Source organism: Pocillopora verrucosa, chromosome 7 (assembly GCF_036669915.1).
Source record: "Pocillopora verrucosa isolate sample1 chromosome 7, ASM3666991v2, whole genome shotgun sequence".
NCBI classification, from domain to species: domain Eukaryota; kingdom Metazoa; phylum Cnidaria; class Anthozoa; order Scleractinia; family Pocilloporidae; genus Pocillopora; species Pocillopora verrucosa.
This window is the reverse complement of record NC_089318.1, coordinates 5,924,394-5,944,705: the sequence shown is the minus strand read 5'-3', so window position 1 is coordinate 5,944,705 and position 20,312 is coordinate 5,924,394. Positions and strand designations below refer to the sequence as shown.

General features: G+C 36.8%; 2 protein-coding genes and 2 pseudogenes across 3 annotated transcripts in view; 1 reads left to right on the top strand and 3 right to left on the bottom strand.

Annotated features, from left to right (window-relative positions):
• The window catches only part of LOC131795825 (scaffold protein salvador), a 93,681-nt gene that overhangs the window by 70,056 nt on the left and 3,313 nt on the right, over positions 1-20,312 (bottom strand). Inside the window, exons 3-8 of one of the 2 annotated variants that reach the window (XR_010718110.1) lie at positions 20,077-20,170; positions 19,812-19,858; positions 19,395-19,452; positions 18,797-18,957; positions 18,524-18,585; positions 17,868-18,155 (exon numbers count right to left, since the gene is read on the bottom strand). Coding sequence is in view for 1 of the 2 variants with exons in the window: in XM_059113457.2 (XP_058969440.2) it covers positions 17,937-18,155; positions 18,524-18,585; positions 18,797-18,957; positions 19,395-19,452; positions 19,812-19,858; positions 20,077-20,170 (641 nt within the window). In the remaining variant the exon portion in view is untranslated. Of the gene's footprint in view, positions 1-17,300; positions 18,156-18,523; positions 18,586-18,796; positions 18,958-19,394; positions 19,453-19,811; positions 19,859-20,076; positions 20,171-20,312 lie in introns of those variants that run through there. The other variant, XM_059113457.2, reaches the window with a different exon arrangement.
• LOC136282432 (uncharacterized protein C8orf74 homolog) lies at positions 550-6,671 on the top strand (annotated as a pseudogene).
• On the bottom strand, positions 6,671-11,122 carry LOC136282366 (NACHT, LRR and PYD domains-containing protein 12-like; annotated as a pseudogene).
• LOC136282708 (testis-expressed protein 30-like) lies at positions 14,256-16,795 on the bottom strand. Its single transcript, XM_066170428.1, has 4 exons — positions 16,749-16,795; positions 16,432-16,668; positions 15,727-15,778; positions 14,256-15,283 (listed from the first exon to the last, which is right to left on the bottom strand). Exons 1-4 carry the CDS (start codon positions 16,767-16,769, stop codon positions 14,913-14,915), a joined length of 681 nt encoding a protein of 226 aa, XP_066026525.1. The 5' UTR covers positions 16,770-16,795; the 3' UTR covers positions 14,256-14,912.

Here is a 20,312-nt window from a genome sequence, read left to right as displayed (position 1 = left end):
CTTAGAAAAATGTTTAGCAAACAGTATGAAGAAAATACATACAGATATTAAGGTGGAAAGGGTTAATAAAATATAATATTTGAATAATATTTTAAAACAGAAACTTTTTGTAAGGGAATGGAAATTTTAAAGTCAAAGTCTTATCCATTAAAGAATTACATTTTTGCTTTACATAGGATGTCTGACATTGATGCTTCTGCTTTCTTAATGCTACTTTACTGGAACTGCAATAGTGTAAGGACCACATTTATCTGAAGAAAGCTATAGAGCAGATTTGTACTAAAAATCTCAGTTTTATTTCAGAGTTCAGAGGTCTAAAAATTGTATTACAACTCAATAAGTTACTACTTTTAACCTGCTGATTTAATCATTGTCAAGTCATGCAAACTTGACTGCAATAATTTAATGTATCACATTAAGCAATATTGGCCTAATGTTGGGCATAATGTTTTACTCTGTGACCTTGGTCTTTGGCATGGACAAGAGGAAAACATAACTTAGTCATCGCTTCCTGATATAGGCTAACACACCCACATGCCAAATACCATAATGTCATGCAATGTTGGCACAAAATTATTTACCTTTATGACTGTCTTCATAATAGCTGGAATGGTACTCCTTGTTCAAACAGACATAGGTCATTGCCAATGACATGTTGGCCAAGATGTGATGCAGGAATTTATGGCAGTGCTCCTTAAACAACCAATGTTGGCACACCACCAAATATTGTTGCAAGATTAACATACAAAAATAAATTTTGGTCTCAATATATACCATGACAGTTCAGTAACAAATGGTATTGACAAAATCGTTGAGACATGTTCAGATAGTTTACTGAATTCCATTATTCTATGTAGTTGGCAGATTTGTGTGTCCTTTGAAGCTTGAAGAGACAGAAAATAGTACAAACGCCAATCCAAACTTTCCTGCTCACCACTTTTCAAAGAACAGACCACAGCGTACCAAAACATCAAGCCAGCTACACAGGCTAAATTGCATTTACTGGAAGGTTCATCATCTTTCTGCCATGAACACCGACTGACATCACTGCACAAACCATTCACACATATCTGATATAAGCTCATGATTCACTCTGCCATGTAGCTTTATATGGTCTTATGATAGTTCAGTATCAAATGGCATTGACAAAATCGTTATGAGACATGTTCAGGCGGCATTTGCACTCAAGCCTGATTGATTGAGCCACTATTGCAGATCATTAAAAGACGAGTATCCCTGGTAACGAATGCCTCAAGAGCAGTAAACATGGCTTTCTAAATTTCTTTTGTGTCACCAACGTAAAAGAAAGAAAGAAATTGTTGGGAAAGGTTCTACAAAGTCCAGAATTTGACGCAGAAGATGATTTGAGGTCCGGGATACTCCCTGATATTCATTATCACATGTTGGCTTTTACTGTAAACAATGGATATTCATGGCGAGAAGTGACTCTGCTGTGGGAGGTATTTCAAGATTTATTAAACAAATTTCAAGGTGAGCTATTACCAGGATTGGATGCAGATCAACATAAATACAAATTTCTTGAAAAAGCCATTAAAAAGACACATATACCCATGTAATCAATACAAGTTCCATGTAGCATTTATGCTTACTTTCAATTCGTCGATTGATGAATGTTGTCGCTGCCGGTGTTATGTGCCACCTAACTATGGATACAAGTCTGGTTAAGGTATGAAACACCATTACCTTAGCCACATATCAGCCTTTTTTTTTTATTGTGATTGACTTTGTGCTCAATTATCCCAAACTATCTAAACTCATTCACTGTCTCGTGTCTTTGACATGTACAGAATTTAATGTAAAAATTCAGGACTTGTCGTATACAGAACAAATGATTTGGTCCTATGCAAGAAATATGTCATCAAAATCTTAGGGCTGAAAAAATTATGTAGTTAACTGCTGTGGAAAACAGAATCCAAAGTTCTTTTCTGACATAAGATCTTGTTGAAACGCTAACGGCTTTGCTTGTGAAAGATCAGAATCAGCAAATTTGAAGATTCAATCAAAAGATTTGGACTTGAAGATGGGTAGTTACTAAAACAAGGAATGACCTAAAATGACCTAAAACGACCTAAAACGACCTAAAATGACTTGAGTTTGCAGATTGGATCACAGACCGGATCACGGATCAGATCACGGATTGGATCACGGATCGGATCACAAATCATGGATCGGATCATGAAAAATAAAATTAGAAATTTTGTGCGACAAGCCAAAATAAAGTCTGCATGACAAAATAGAGCGTAGGCCCCTTTGGGAGTCTTTTTTTTTTGCCCAAAAACCCCATGTAGTCAATTTCACGGCTGTAGCGAGGAGTGTTGTGTAGTGCCACCATTGACGAAGGCAAACTGGAGGCATGTATCATTTCATCAGTCAGTTGAGAAAAATGCAAGACAATCCACAGTTGCTTCTTAAGGTCCTTGAGCTTCTTCCATTGCTGATGCAACGACTCAAGTGCTCCACATTGCAAACTCAAAGTCTCAGGTACTATTCAAGGCACATGACCTCCTACAGATCCCTATGATATTCAACCAACAACCAAAAATTATTTCAGCAACATTTGGTTAGTCATGCATTCCTCTCAATAACATTTGCATTTCGCTGCTGTTTGAGATTAGTGGAAGCATTTAATTGCCACTCAGATTGAAGACAAACCAGAAGAAATTTGGAAATCCCATTTGAATTTTTGACAAAAACCGAAAACCAAATGCTACATCACATAATATCCACAAACCAAAATGAACAATCTGATCTGATCCGATCCAGTTAAGTCTGGTCCGATCCATATTTTGTCAATGCCACATTGTCACGTCACTTAAGGTCATATTAGGTATTTTTGGTAATTTAAGAATTCACTCAAAGTCATTTTAGGTCATTTTAGGTCATTTTAGGTCATTCCTTGTTTTAGTAACTACCCTTGAAGATGGTACATGTTTTAAATTTTTCTGCCAACCTAAATTTAGTCTTTGCTGTATCATTTATGTGTTTCATTTGGAGCAATATAACACAAAAATCTACCTTTTTATTCCAAGACTTAAAGCTAAAGTTATACTGATTGGCTGTAAACCTTCCTGTATACTTTTCTGGGAAGTGAAATCTAATGACTTATGTTGCAGTGCAGTTTGTCTGTTTGCTGTTGAATGGTAATAAGGTGCTTTCCTTTTTGATGAGATGTTATTTGAAGAGACATAAGTTGTAAAAAATGATTACAATTGGTCAACCAGAGCTCTCATGTCCATTTACTGGCAAAGAGTGAGATGTCACAGGCAATCACCTATGAAGGGTGGGAAGGGAAAGAGGGTATGGGCGCATGTTTCTCCAGAAAATTGTAAAAAAAAAATGAAATAGCTAAGATGTGCATTTCTTTAATCTGAGAGAGAATTTCTGCTGTTGAAAAGTGTGCCAAGTGAGTGCACATGGAAATTATATTTGGAAGGATAACTAATGTTATAGGTACTTAATGAAAGCAGCAGTTTCCTTTCGCAAAATCAACAGAATAAATTTGAAACCTTAAAGGAGTGAGAATTAATGGCTTTAGCATGAGAGTGTAAGATTGAATTTGTTTGCATAAGTCTCACACTCAATGCATGAGACTCGAGAGCTCTATGTCAACTCAACACATTAAGCTGCTACAGCATATTTTGCTTTTGTTTCTTTTATTTACCCAGTAATTTAGAAGGGATTCTTCAATTCATGCCATTTATTTATTAATGGTGCTGTAAATTTTTAGTGGGAAGGGAGGTTCAATGTAAAAGGAAATGATAGCATTAGGGCTGGAAGACTAAAATAACATTTCAACATTCCAAAAAGAAAAAAAATTTCCAAAGTTAAATATTTTTGTTCTATCTTAGAATAATGTTCATTTACCAAGTGTCAAGCACAAAAGCAAAATCAAATAGTGGAATTTAATACAATTAAAATTGAGCAACTGTATTTTCAAATGGTTTAAGAACAAAGAGGTAATTGTAATACTGTAATTAATGCTGTCTCTACTGCCTCAGGTTTAAACTTCACTAGTAACTTCTAAATTTTATCAGGCAAACCCCTTGAGGACACTATGACACTGTTTAAACAATAGCTCAACAGAATTGCCAATTACTCCTGCAAAACAACCTTAAATCTATGATAGATTTTGTTTTTGTGACATTATTTCAACACCGCAAGCTGTATCAATTTGTTCTACACAAGAAAGAGCTGATGACATCACCAAGTGTGAGCTGGTTATTGAGTCTCCCTTGGTTTTAGAACCTGTAAGGGATGGTGTAGGAGTGTTTGGGATGAAGAACAGAGAATAAAACAAATTAAACAGATGGAGTGAAAGTGCCTCCAGGTAGCAAGTTAAATTAAGAAGTAATGTTCATTCTAAGAAGTTGTGCCACCTAATTCACCTCAGAACCTTTCCTACTTGAATCAGTCTATTTCAATGTGTATTATGCTCTTTGTCAAGAATGACATTTTATGGGAACAAAAGTGTAACAATATGCTACAAAAGAAAAAATAGTTAAGCACATCTATTTAACAAATAGATTCCAAGTTGCCATTCGTCTGTTCAGTAATAGATCACAGATGAGGTCAAAATGTGGTAAGAACAAAAAAGTGGCACACGAGGTGCAGCTGAGTGTGTCACTGATGTTCTTACCACATTTTGATATCCTCTGTAATCTATAACTGAACAGACGCACGGCAACTTGGAATCTATTTGTTTTATATAATAAAGAATTTAAAAAGAGTTTTAATAATGATGTCATCTACACGTCTGTCCTTCAATAGATCATAATAATATTGAGAACTAATCAGAATGTACAATAGTCTACAGTAATCCTGCTCTAGTCTTCTTGTTTGGTACTATGTCACCATTTTTTTGATTTTGTTTACTGATATTAACTTATGGTCAATACATTTTTTAGGGAGCTTTTGAGTAAACTTTAAATTAAGTGTTCAATTATGGCATAAAATGATGATTTTTACTGTATTTTACTCATATTCAGTGGAAACTGTGTGAGGGGTCTCCTTGCAATTCCCTGTGGGTGGCTGCTCTATACAAGTTGAACTGTATGTTGTTAGCTTTTTCTTCATCAATCACTGTTATTCGACACTGATACTGTTCTCTTTTCTATTTAGGAAAGAGCAAAATATCACAAAAATGAAATCCAACAAGCTGTCCAGCAACTGGAGCAGCAGTTTTTGGAGTTTGACCCATCACCAGAAAACTTATCTGCAGATAATGTAGCCACAATTGCAGCTAATGTTACTGCTAAAAAGGCTGCTGTGACAAGTGCCACTATCAGTTATAAAATTGAAGAAATGCACAATTCGTTCAAATTCAAGTATACAAGGTTAGTCAGGAGAATGATAAGGAAGGTGAAAAATCTGCAGATTCCAGTCATTGTTCCAAAGGAAATTATTGAAAGTAGTGATCTCACTGCACAAGTATACTTTTCAGTTGTAAAATGTACTTTGGTATTATCTTGTAACTTTCAAGAAGTTATTTTAGGGAGAATTTCGCATCATTATTTCTCACTGGATTAATCAACATTGTGTGCTAATTATATGTAGCTTTACAGACTCAGAGTTAATTTTTCTTCTTTTCAAACTTATGATTGCTAATGCTTTAAATTTCCAATGAACCTTTATCACAACATCCACTTAATTTTTCTTTCCTTTTGATTAACAGTGAATTGCTAGGTTGCTGATTGTATGCAAAGGCTTGCAAAATTTGTTCACTACAAAACAAATATAATTTTTGGCATCACTTGGCATTTCTAAACAAATAGAGATATTTCTCAAACAGCTTTGAATAAGGTTTTCTGTAGAATTGAGTGGAAACTGGTAGAAGCCCTGCTCTGCATAAGTGTCTCTGTTCATGAGATTTTCACCCCCAAGATCTCACTAGTAATTCTCCTTACTGTCTGCCATACAATTCTTATGATGCTAGCTCAAAGAATTTGGTATTGGATCAACTAATATTGCCCTAATGGACATTTCTTTTATTCTCATTACTTGTCAGCTTGACATTGTATTGACATTGTAATGAGAAATTCTGTCTCTATCAGTCATGAGAATTAAAGGGTTTAAAAGAGATTAAAAGATATGTTCAATAAAAGTGTTTGGACACAGAAATTCTAATCACCCACTTTTTCAAAAAAGTTTGTAGAGATCAAAAGCATTCTTAAAAAAGTGTGGAAAGTTACATTTTGATTCTAGTCATGCAAAAATCATTAAAACTGAGAATGAAAGTGCTAAGAAAAGTGTTATGTTTTCTTTTAGCTGCAACAAGTAGAAATCTTTGTGAGGTTTCCTTGCCTCCTCTTCCCATTCTCTTTACCTGTGGGATTCATTTTTTTTGCTCTCATTTCTTTTCTGTTATTTAATTTTTGTGTGCTGAGATCCACTGATTTCATAAATCTTGCTTTTAAAAAGGATGATAGGTGTCCTTAAAGTGGCCAGGAACATACCCAAGGAAAAATGCTACATTGATTTCATGTCACTTGATATTCTACTGTTGGTTCAAGACATGGTGTTGAATTGTTGTTCAGGGTTAAAAGGAGGAGAAAATCGTTTAATTTGAGATAGGGTAAGGATTTTCTTTAGGGATGCTTCATACCCTCACCTTGAGGGCTAAATATATCACCACACAAAGTTGAAATCGGTTTACAAAGTTTATTCTACAATGATAAATTTGAGAGGTTTCGCTCTATTAACAATACCTGGTAAATTAAAATATTAAATGTTCAAGTCTGATGCCTCATCTCCAGATTTTGAACATCAATTCTACAATAATTTATGATATCAAACGAATAACAGCCCATAAGTATGCACAAAAATTATATTGATATTCAAAAGAAGTGCAGAAACCTCTCTAAACCAAATTGTTTGAATGTGATATAATCTTACAGAAATAACCTACAAAAAGGCCTTCTGTCTTTGAAAGCGCGACGATTTGATTAAAAATTTCGTTATAATTCTTTTTTCGATATTTTGCCAGAAGTGTGAAACTACTTGAACCGGTTCGCTTCAACCAAAAAAAAAACTATTGAAAACACGACCAATGAAAAAAAAAACTGTAATCCATCAAGCAATCTGTAGTAGATACACTCATCTGCTCCGCTTAAAATCTCCAGTTACACTTCATGCAATAAAAACATACATAAGCATGGAGAGAATTTAGGATCAAAACTCACCAATCATAAAATGACAAAGTTTCCTAAGAGGTCCGAGGTTTGATTGTTCTCTCTGCAGTAAGCTTTGTGTTTTTACTTCAATGTTATTGGTTCGTTTTTACAAGAAAAATAGTTTGACATCCTTTGTTCTCAATAAACATCTTCATTGGTTCATTTTTCTTCATTTCGATCCGGTTCAAATAATCTCGCTGCTTTGTGCTGAGTTAGTTTTCTCTCATTCACGTTTTTAGTTTTGAGTCATTGGGTTTAGTTGTCACTGAGCTGGTTACCTCACGGATATTTTGAATAGTAAGTGGTTCAAATAATTTAGTTTAAGTTTAAAATTGGAATTGGTGAACCCTAAAAAAATAGCTTACACTTCGACCGGTTATTCCGAAGTAAATTGAGTGCATGTTGCTTAACTTTTTCTGTGATGTGACGATTCTGTAAAAGGTATAATGTTCGTTGCTGACAGTTGTTGTTGTTGTTGATGGCTTCAGCCAAGTGCTGTGCTCCAATGTCTGAAATGTTATTTTGTGTGAGGTCTAACGTGTGTAGCTGACAGTTGTTGCTGTTGATGGCTTCAGCCAAGTGCTGTGCTCCAATGTCTGAAATGTTATTTGCTGTGAGGTTTAACGTGTGTAGCTGACAGTTGTTGCTGTTGATGGCTTCAGCCAAGTGCTGTGCTCCAATGTCTGAGATGTAATTGTTTGCGAGGATTAACGTGTGTAGCTGACAGTTGTTGTTGTTGATGGCGTCAGCCAAGTGCTGTGCTCCAATGTGTGAGATGATATTTGCTGTGAGGTCTAACGTGTGTAGCTGACAGTTGTTGTTGTTGATGGCTTCAGCCAAGTGCTGTGCTCCAATGTGTGAGATTTTATTTGCTCTGAGGGTTAACGTGCGTAGCTGACAGTTGTTGTTGTTGTTGATGGCGTCAGCCAAGTGCTGTGCTCCAATGTGTGAGATGTTATTTTGTGTGAGGTCTAACGTGTGTAGCTGACAGTTGTTGTTGTTGATGGCTTCAGCCAAGTGCTGTGCTCCAATGTCTGAGATTTTATTGTGTGAGAGGTCTAACGTGTGTAGCTGACAGTTGTTGTTGTTGTTGATGGCGTCAGCCAAGTGCTGTGCTCCAATGTGTGAGATGTTATTTTGTGTGAGGTCTAACGTGCGTAGCTGACAGTTGTTGTTGTTGATGGCTTCAGCCAAGTGCTGTGCTCCAATGTCTGAGATGTTATTATACGGGAGGATTAACGTGCGTAGCTGACAGTTGTTGTTGTTGATGGCTTCAGCTAGATGCTTTACTGCTTCTTCTGTCAACTGATTTCTTGTGAGGTCTAACCAGCTCAGTTGAGATTCCCTATATTTTAACAATTTACAAATTTCAAAGCAACCTAAGGAATCAATGTTATTGAAACTCAAATTTAAATGTGAAATTTGTGGAACATTAATTACATTTACTAACGAAGAGCAATCAACAGCTGTGAGGTGACAACTATTAAAATTTACAAAATTAATGTTCAATTGTTGAATTTTTTCCTGTGCTTCTAACTTCATTCTACAATTTTCGTTTAAACATTTTATTAATGTCATTGCTAAATCTTTTTCGCCGCTAGTTGGCCAGCAGGTCACTGTCCTTTTTTCTTCTTTATCTGTCCACTGTTCGGTGTAGCTTTGTTCTTCAGTTTTCACAGGAAGAAGGTTAGTAATAATTTCGTTTGATAGATGAATTTTATCCTCCATTAATCCTGCTAGAAACTGAAAAACCAGCTGCCATTTGCCGTTCTTGATGTTCTCGGAAACAAATCTTTTTAATTCTGTGTCACTCATGTTGTTGGCTAGGTGTCTCGCAGCGAAAAACTCTTGCATTGTCAAATGAATGAAACAGAATTGTGGTTCACGATTAAGTGGGTCCGTTTTACGGTCGGGTAAGCGGTGAAAAAGAGCGTTTTTTTCCATTCCGCTTACTTCGCTTCCTTTAAGGATCAGCTCTCCGTTTTTGATTCCTTCAAACGCTACTCTTCCTAGTTCGTTGAATTTCTTCAGCACTTCGGTGGGCAAGTCATGTCCGACAGTAAACGGAGTATGGCACAATTCTCTTGTATGTTTAAAATAAAACACCTGCACTGCACTCTCGTATATCGATGTTAATTTGGCAGGGAGGGTAACGTCATCGGAACTTTCGGACTCCATTATTTGTAACAGACTTGTGCAAATGATGAAGCTGTTGACCGGGACATAGCATAGCGAGAGCAAATTCATGTTGCTGCTGATGTGTCGCCATAGTATTTCGCTCTTTTCATCTCCGGCCAATTTGTAGACATATTCTTTAACTTGTTCCGATGAAAATCCTAGAATTTCGAACGTTTTGTTCGCAAACGTTTTGTTAAGGTGTCTGATGCTCGACAAAGCCGAAGGTCTCGTGGTGGTCACAATTGAGGCATCTTTTAGGAGTTTCCCGGTCACAAGCCACTGGTAGAGGATTTGGAGCGGCTTTTTCTCTTCAATGTACTTGGGACGAGGAGGTTCTTGGTCCATGTTTGCGTCAAGTTTAAATTCGTCGAATCCGTCAAAAAGTATAAGTACGCCTTCAGGGTTCTCAATCAGGTGATTCCAGACCTCGTCATCTAGGTGATTTGTTGGGAAATACTCGGAGTTAATCAACAGTTCCCTGAGGCTAAGGTTGTCCTCCGATTTGAATTTTCTGAATTTCACGAAGAAAGCGGCATCAAAAGGGATTTTGGCTTCAGGTGACGCCCAGTCTCTGAGAAGTTTGGTACAAAATAATGTCTTGCCGATTCCGGCTCGACCGACGATTAACACTTTCTTATTTTTTTTAACATTCAGGAGGTCTTCCAAGCTTTTCGGTTGTGAATTTTTCCCGCGCGACATTGGATAAATTTTGAGTTGTTCCTCTCTGTTCTCAGTGAAGTGATACGTAACTCTGTCCGGAATCGCAACAAGATTTGTGTAAATTTGATCCAAAGTCCAATGTTTTAGCATTGTGTTTTCGCCTGGATTACCTGTAAAAAACGATTGGAGTCCAAAAGGTTCTTGGGTCTCTTCAACAATTGCTTCCTTCAGTGTGCGTTTGATGAATTTTTTAAACTTTCGTTTTTGGTGTTGGTTGAGTCTTAGATGGGTTTTTAGAAACTTTGAGTCTTGCATGGAAACCCCTTTCAATGCATGCCTGCGAAATAAGGTAGACGGTTTCAACCAGTATGCCAGCGACATGAATTCCATTCATCAGAAGGACAGCGTACATCCAGAAGGTTTTCTTTTCCGCTCGTTGATTGTGACAGTCGTGTAAAGTAGAGTTTTGGGCGTTGTCGGATAAATTCCTCGGCTGAGTGGTTCCATCGGTTAAATAACAGTTAAACTTAGAGGAAAACTTTAAAGGATAAAGCAACTGAGTTTGTAGGATGATGAAAATTATTCCTAAAACCATTCTTATCGATAGTTGACAGCAGTAAGCAATAAAAAGCTTGTTTCCAGTTGATGACGCAGTCTCTTGGTCGAGCACCTGTCTCTCTTGATCACCGTTACGGATGCCTCGCGACAGTTGATCGACTTTGGCTCTCACTATTTGAGAGTAAATGGCACATACAAATGCAATAAGGACTAAATTGAGGATCACGAAGCCAAAGATAGGAAAAGCGAATTTGTTGTACTGCTTCATATATTTCTCGTAACATTTTCCACGGACCATGTCGACGTTTTCACTCTTCGTTCCGCCACAGCGGAAATCATACCTGGGCTCGCTGTTTTCCATGTCGACGAATACGGCGAAGAAGATGACATTGATCAGAATCCAAAAAACCACTGCCACGTAGTGAACTTTGTTGAAAGCTTTTGGTTCCAAATATTCTAAAATCTTCTCCATTGATTCTGTTGGTATAGTTACTCACTGTGTTAGAATGCTGATCAATTGTGGAGCTTAATTAACCAGCTAATGCCACCTTGGTCTAATTATAGAGCGTGATAGTACTTTTATTTGATTGGATTTGAAACTTGCAACTGTCAAAACAACGATGGATTATTTATGCATTTTATTGTTTGACGTAAGAAACAGTTGTCAGAAACTGAGACGGATATAGATATTTGCATATGTGGCAATATACGGGACCTCGTTTCCTCCCACCCCCTCCCCCGTGCTTGTTTTCATCTCCTTTCTCCTCTCCTTTTCTGTTAATGTTGCTGCTGAGGTCTTGAAGAGTAACTCGTTGTACTGATGTAGCTCATTTTGAAGGTTGAAGACTACACTCTAAGTTGTTAGGTGTGGATATTTCATCTGGGTAGTAATTGTTTGGAAAGAAAATTGTAACACTTGGCTGATTCAAGTCACGATTGGTCGAGGTTTTGCATCTGATAAAATTTGAGGGTGGTGTGAGTTTTCCTGACTAATCCCAAAGAGGCTTAGTGAAGCAAAACTAATACAAATCAAATTAATCAACTGGGTCGTAAAAATACGGCCCTGTTTGGATCAATGTTCTCATCTTATCACGATCATGATAGGTGCGAGAGTCTAAAATTACGACGGCACGTCCTTTGTTCTTTGGTGGATGCTCCATTCATTTCTGAGCCGAAAACTCACCAATTAATTGCTCAACTTAAAACGAAGAGGTCATATATCCGAAAGTGATTACAATAAGATCAAACAAACAGCTTCCTAGGATCTACCATCACCCTTGTCGGAAATGAGACTAAAGAGTCTGCTACGTTCCGAAACTTTGCGTTTTATTTTATAAATCGACTTGATCTCCCTCTCTCTCACACCGTTCAAGTCTCACGCTCTGGTCTCTCTAACTTTAATTAAAAAATATATTATAGGATCCTACTGTTAAATCATCTGTCGCTTATCGCAAAAAAATCAACCGGAAATCAATTAACACTGAATAATCTCTCACACCGTGAAAACCAAGTGATCCTTCCAAAATCCTCCACCCATACCCCTCCCCCTTTACAGGTGTTGATGATGATGATGACTCCTCCCTTATTTGGCCATAATTTTTTATTTTGGCTCTTTCCAATTTTCTTTGCTGCTTTTAAAAGTTTTCTATAATAATTTTTTTGCAGCTAACTGTATCACAGAATAGTCTGAAAGACTATGAACTCTTTAAACACTACGAGTGACTTGCATCTAATTTTTCCCAACAATATCACTCCTGAATCAAACAGAGAATAAAGGAAATGGTCACCTGGGAAGGAGTCTTTTGATGGGCAAACAAATTCTCCTTGTCAGCACCTTAGGAAATGTATAAAGAATAGTGTGGAGAATATGCATATTGATGTTAGGGTGTAAAGGGTTAAAAAAATGAAAGACATCTTCCTTTGCAAGTCTTTTATGAGTTTATTCACAGACCTGCTAATTCTTTTACAGCAGTTTCACTAATTAAATTTATTCTTTTAGTTTTCAAGAAAATTGTCTTTAAGCTGGGCACTGACTTATACAATTTTTAAAGGTGTCAGGGAAACAATAGCGAAATTTATATCATAGAGTTAGGGGAAGGTTTAGGGGCTTGGTACTCGGCGCAAATCTATCCAGATCCAGCTGATTCAACGAGGTAAAAAATGTTATTACACGGCCATGTTCCGTTTAGTGTATCAGTCAACCTTTTTTCTGGTTAGCAAGTAATTTACCGTTAAAAAATGAGTTGAAAACGTAAAATTGGCCACTGTAATGAGTTAAAAGGCTGACATTTCGAGCGTTAGCCCTTCGTCAGAGCAATAGACGATTGAATAATTTGCAAGAGCGAATTTAACATTGAAAAAATCCTTAACATCGATCGGCCAATATGACAAATGTCCCACGCTTTTATCACGTGACAGTTTGATGGTTTTGTTGCCACTTGACTAGTCTCCTTCGCAGACGCTTTGCTTCAGTGACATCCCCCCCTTCCCTTCCTTAAAAAAAAATCTGCTGTGAATAAGACCACTAGATTGGGTCATAGAAAGCAACACTAAATCTTTAACCTCTGCAGGTATATGATTTCAGACCAAATTACAGTCCACTCATTTCAATTAGCATTATACATCAATGAAAATACAAGTATCTAAAGTTGGTGGCTATAATTCAAGCCATCATAATGTTTTAAAAATTGCAACATGGTTACAGAAATGTGCAGCACTTGCAACAGGAGTACTGCAACAAAAAATTTAAAGAGAGAAAACTAGTAATCTTCTTATCCATTTATTTGTTTAATATACTTATTAAGTAGCTTAAAAATTACAATGCTCCTGCTTAATTATAGCATCAGTCTGAGTTTTCTTAATAATAAATATTTTAGTTAGTGAAACCATCACCAAGAGTCAAGTTTGGGGAGCACAATGTATCTGATTTCAATTGTATTGAGAGTGTAATATGTGTTAGAACACAGACTTATTAATCTTGACTGGAGTGTAAATGTAAGTTTCATACAAAGCACAGTGCATAAAAGAGCTGGAATGCTTTTGTGATTAATAAACTGTTATCGAACAGCCATATTATCAGTTTTGTTGTTTATTAAATTTCATTGCTTGTATCCCTTTGAAGTTATTTGTGTGTAATTTTTACTGCAAATGTTTTTTCCTGAGTGACTTATTAATCTTACATGAAGAATTAATCCAAATATTATTTTTGTTTGACTCTTTAATCCCAATAGTGACTTCAGCATATAATTTCCCCTACAATATCAACCCTGAGACAAATTTTAAGGTCATGAGAATAAAGGAAATGATCACCAAATAAAGCAGCTCTTAGTTGTTAAACAAATTCTCCTTGTCAGCACCTTAAAAAAATGTTTAGCAAACAGTATGAAGAAAATGCGTACAGATATTAGGGTGGAAAGGGTTAATTAAAATATAATATTTGAATAATATTTTGAAACAGAATCTTTCTTTAAAAGAATGGAAATTTTGAAGTCAAAGTCTTATCCATGTAAGAATTACATTTTTGTTTTACATAGGATGTCTGACATTGATGCTTCTATTTTCTTAATGCAACTTTACTGGAACTGCAACAGTAAAAGGACAGAATAAGCTGGAGAAAGCTATAGAGCAGATTTGTAGTAAAAATATCAGTTTTATTTCAGAGTACAGGAGTCTAAAAATTATATTACAACTCAATAAATTATTACTATTAACCTGCTGATTTCATCATTGTCAAGCTGTGCCAACTTAATTGTGATAATCTGATGTATTACATTGAGCAATATTGTCCCATGGTGGGTATGTTTTACTCTGTGACCTTTGTCTATGGCATGGACAAGAGGAAAACATAATTTGGTCATCACTTCCTGATATAGGCCAACACATGCACATGCCAAATACCATAATATCATGCAATGTTGGGACAATATTATTTACTATAGACTGTCTCCATAATAGCTTGAATGGTACTCGTTGAACAGACATAGGTCATTTCCAATGACATGTTGGCCAAGATGTGATGCAGGAATTTATGGCAGTGCTCCTTAAACAACCAATGTTGGCACACCACCAAATATTGTTGCAAGATTAACATACAAAAATAAATTTTGGTCTTACCATATACCATGACAGTTCAGTAACAAATGGCATTGACAAAATCGTTTTAAGACATGTTCAGGTAGTTTGCTGAATTCCATCAGTCTGTGTAGTTGGCAGGTTTGTGTGTCCTTCGAAGCTTGAAAGAGACATAAAATAGTACAAATGCCAATCCAAACTTTGCTACTCACCACTACAGCTACACAGGCTAAATTGCATTTATTGGAAGGTTCATCATCTTTCTGCCATGAACACCGACTGACACCATTGCACAAACCATTCACACATATCTGATATTAGCTCATGATTCACTCTGCCATGCAGCTTTAGTTCATGGTCTGCACCTTCCACCCAGTGCATTTTCCAGTCATTTGCCATTCTGTTCAGAGCTGTATCCATTAAATCGGGCCTGCAGTATGGATCTTTTCTGCCACTTATAAACAATGCAGGCAATCCAAGATGGAGAAGTGAAGATACTCGAATCTCCGAGGTCTTACGTGGAGGATGTAAAGGGTATGACAAACAAGCAACGCCAAATACAAAGTTTGTGGTCAAACTACTGTTTGAAGCTACTTCAGCAGCAACACGTGCGCCCATTGAACGGCCTATAAATAAACGCAACTTCAAAATCATCATTTTGCAAGGGGCATGGCAGGGTTTATTCCTGCATGATGTGGTGACAGGAGAACATTGTAAAATTGTCAGTGAGGAGAAAATAAATTATCAACATCCGAAGAAAAAATCGCTCAGATCATCAAAATAAGCTGGTGAATATTAAGTAGTTGCCCATGTCAACAACCTGCATTGGATTTCATGTCAGTTTGATGTTTCCTTTTTTACTATGATCCAATCCATGAACTAATACACTGCATGATCCCAGCTGTGATCACATCCATGATGTGATCTGTGATTAGATCTGTGTTTTGTCGACACTGGTGTCATAGCTAAAGAATTCACAAGCCTCCCATCTCTAATTCCTAATAAACAACCTGCATAGACCATCTGGTTTCCTTACCAAAGAGCTATTATGTATGAGAACATTATGTACCTGCTATGATGCACATGTTGATTGGAAACTCTTCAAAATTCCTCAGAAACTCCTACAAATACAACATTCAATTATAATTTAACTCTTAAATATGACTGTGAAAATATGAAAATCATATATCTGCACTGTGGTAAAAGAAACCAATAGAAGTAATCCTCACATTTACAAACACTGCTGAACTAGTAGTTGAAATAAGACAAGGATCACTCATATTCGTTTCTTCAATCGCAGTGCACACATATGATTTTCATATATTCACAGTCATTATTCACCACTTGGATGGTTTATTTGGATCCAACATAATGACCAGCTCCCAGTTGGCTTGTTAGATCAGTTGGTAGAGTGCTACACCAGTATCGCAGAGGTCATGGGTTCAAATCCCGTACGGGCCTGAATTTTTGTCAGGCCTTATTTCAACTTCTAGTTCAATAGTGTTCATAACTGCGAGGACTGGTTATATTTGTTTCTTAAGTATGAGTTTTTGCTGAGATTATAAATAGTAGGAAGAAAGTAGCTCTAATTATTGAGTTTAGAGCAGCAGTCAGAGAAAAAAATCGTGCAGTTTGTAGGTGTTAAACTAAACCAATCCGTAAATTAAGTAAACAAAAGCGACATTCTTGACTCCGTGTCGTAAATTACATTACAAAGCTCGTACCACGTTACAATTAACTAATCGCCAACCACGAACAAGAAAGTTACTCTCACCACAACTGCTGTGAAACACTGTATCCTATACTTGAAGTTTCTTGTCCTGCAGGTGAATCTCAAACACAGTATTCCCGTGCTTGCGAGATGAGCAGCTAGTTTCTCCAGATGGAGGTAATTCATATCCCCTCCGGCCCCATGTGTCAGAATCACAGCACAACCGTTCCACGACGCCTCGCATGGAAAATTAAACACGCCATCCAGTTCACGATCTTCAACTGGAATTTTAACTATAACCTGTTTAATACAAATAGAGAAGGCAATGAACGAACAGAATCAGCTACAGGGGAATTTTTTGTATGCAGATCGGTACATACCTTCCGCAGATTGCGCGCCATGTTTCTTGTTGCTATGCACACAGGAAAGACTGGTCCCTAGTGCAATGGAAGAATTGCGTTTAACCCTTAATTAATGGGAAAAATATTCATCCCCTCTCACGTGGCACTCTGCGCTCGTCTTAAGACGTTCGCCAGAAACGCAAAAAAGTCGCGCCGGTTCTGCAGGCAAGGATGTACTTAAAATTGGACACCCAAAAGTCCTCTTCCTGGCCATTAAGCGACCTGCGTTCGTTTGTCCAGTAACGACAGGACTTTATAAATAGGAAACGAGTTTTAAGAATTAAAATATTGTACGTCTTTTAGAAACATTGCAAGGGCACCTCATTGTGCGAAATGTTTTGAACGCAGTTTAGACAAAGATCGCAGTAAATTATGCATCCCACTTTGTTGAACGAAAGATTGTGCCGTTCGAGATACCCCACAGGCATAGCCACGGATGATCCAGTATCCTCTGAGAGAGTAATCAGGCGATCTCTACAGATTGAACTGCAAACAGATGAACATGATGCAAAAGTAACTATCACAAGGAAGTATAAAAACCTTTTTTTTAATAAATTCAACATAAACCAGGAAATGAGCTCTACAAATCCATTAACTTTAATTTCTTAAATATATTCGAGGTCACAGTACGGTTTATTACAGTACATTACAAAATTGAGGCGAGGTAAACTAATTAAGGACCTCTCTCCTCTTTGTGTTTTACTCATTCATAAATGCTAATGACTTTCTAGTCTAGGAAAAATATTGAATGTAAATTTACTATATTTGCTTTTAATTTCTTATAACATTACTGTTACAGTGTGCATATATGTGACAGTTAAACATTTGGGGTTGTGATGTTTAGCGACCACTCTAGTCATATGAATATTCCTGACATGATTTTACCTTTGAATATCGGAATTACGTATCAGTATAATCCGTGCCGTTTCTTGAGATGTTATTATTATTTTTAGGTGATGTTAGAAGATTACTAATGCGCAATCGCCACACTTTGCTTTACTGTGATTGGCTTGATGGAGAACTACACCACCTAATCAACCAATCCGATGTAAGCCTTGCTCTGGTTGAGCGTCAATGTTCCACATTTGACTTGACCACCACTTAGTCACGGGTGTTTTCCCGCGCCTGACTCCCGTTACGGAGAGGGAAAAAAAATGTTTGGTTCTCTCAGTACTTGGCAAGTTCTTTATCTAACTCATCCAGATCCGCCAGAGCTTGATCGCTCAATCTTTTGTCCTCTTCAATCTTCTGCTTACGTTCATACTCTCTCTGCAGGGCCTGTCTGTACTCCTCGTGCCTCATCACAACCTGTTCCACTTCTTTTTTGTACAATCGTTTCAGCATCGTCTGCCAACAATCAAGCTCCGCGTAACGAAACAAATCCCACTGAAAAAGCACGTGGGAAAAAAAAATTTTAAGATGTGAATAATAGGAACGTTAATCGTGCAAAATTTTACGACGTGAAAGATAGGCACGCACAGCATGCAAAGCAAAATTGAAAGGTGTCTTGAAGAAATCACGTAACACACAGCTGCTAGAGAAACGTGAATAATAAAAAAATTTGATTAGTGAATGATCTTATTCAAGCCCTTAAAACATGAATAAACCGTAAGTCACTTCTCCAGTATTCTTAAACGCTAACCATACGAGAGTTGAATTAGAGAAGTGATCATGACCAACTTATACTAAGTTTTTGCACAGAGAATGATTATTCTATTTTTTATAGTGCCTTAAAAGTTGCATATAAATCTTACCTTTAGAAAACAGTCATAATCTGGGCTAGCCTTTGCATAAATTTGCAGCCATTCAGGTATTTCTGGTTAAAACAAAACAAAGCAAACCAATGTTATGAAATAAATAATAATTAGACTCACAGATGATATACATGTGAAGAAACGATCTTAGAACCCATGCCTCCCAGGTACTGGTCGGGAAGAGGAGGATGGCATGGGTTAGAGTTCTGTCAAAGCCTGAAATTTTTGTCTTATAAAAAGTAATCCTATTTGTCAAGCTTTCAATCAGTATACCTTCACTAATATATGGATTTGCTGGCACTAAGGGATTCTGTGCAGGAATGGCTTGTGATTCTGGACGTCCTCCATCTGACACTCTCCTCTCCTGCTGCTGTTGGTGTTGGATGAACTGCGTTTTCACTGGATGTTCATACTGTGTTATCTTTGTGTTATGGCTAGGTAAAAGGATAGACATGTTGAATGAGACTAACCCTTTGACCCCTCATAGAGACTAGCATCTAATTTCTCCTTACAACATCAACCCTCAATCACATATTAAGGTTACAAGAATAAAGGAAATGATCACCACCAACATAATTTCTTGATTGTTAAACAAATTCTCCTTGCCAGCACCTTCGCAAATGTATAGAAAAGAGTATGGAGAACATGTATACTGATGTCAGGGTGTAAAGGGTTAATCTTCTGTGGGATAGTGAGCCATAAAGCATGTTTCCAGTTTGTTATAACTTTTAAGTCTGTTTCAGGCTCTCAATCAAAAATATAATGAGGGACCACTGTAGTGGTTGCTGGGTTTGCTAAATACTGTCAGCACTGAATTTGCAATCAATCAAACATTATTCAATTCATTCATAATTAATATCCTTTTACATACTTGACATAATAGACTCCAAAGTTAGGAGATTCAATTTTTTCCCAGCCATCTGGTAAACCTAAAAATAAATTTTCAAATTACTCTTTTTTTTCAGTTATACATTAACTGCTATGCTTACAGATCAAATACTATCGAAGTTGAGCAATTTATGTTTGTTCTATTAAGTTAACTGAAAAAGAAATGAAGGGGATAAGTTCATAGAGAAACTGTGGTGCTGTGTCTGTCTCTTTGTGTCTGTGTCTGTGTCAGTGTGTGGGAGGGGGGTGGACATTACAAGATAATATGGTTTTAACAACTGGGTTGATAATGTGAATTGATGACTGTAAAGAGATTCCAAAGCTGATGTTTAGTCCATATACACATGTAATTTATGAACTCAGCTGATAACACTAACTTATCTTCAAAAAAATTCTGTACCTGCTTTCTCAAGTGGGTGACACCAATCTGTTGTTTCTGTGTTGTGACTAAAACAAAATGGAGATTTGATAACATTGAAGTATGAATCGTTAGAACTGTTTCTTCAGTTGCTCTAAGACAGATGAACATTCATATTACAAAAAAAAAATTGACTGACCAAACGAAAGACAAGCACTCTCACCACTGTACTATCTCCACTCCTGAAATATCCCAACTTTTTTAAGGTGTTACACTTTTCTAAGTTAGTTGGTATTTGTTAACTTACTCTATGTAATATTTTCTCCCATCTGGAGTCCATGACACTTGGAACCCAGGAGGAAGAGACAGATCTAATTCGTTGAGTTGACTGCCATTAAACACTAGAGGAAGAAAAACATTGTTTAAAAAAAATAATAACAACAACAATAAAACAAAAACGACCAAGAGAAAACAAAACTAGGTGGTCACTTTTTGTAAATTTTTCCCTTAACCCTTTGGAATTTCTCCCTTTGATGTCACCCC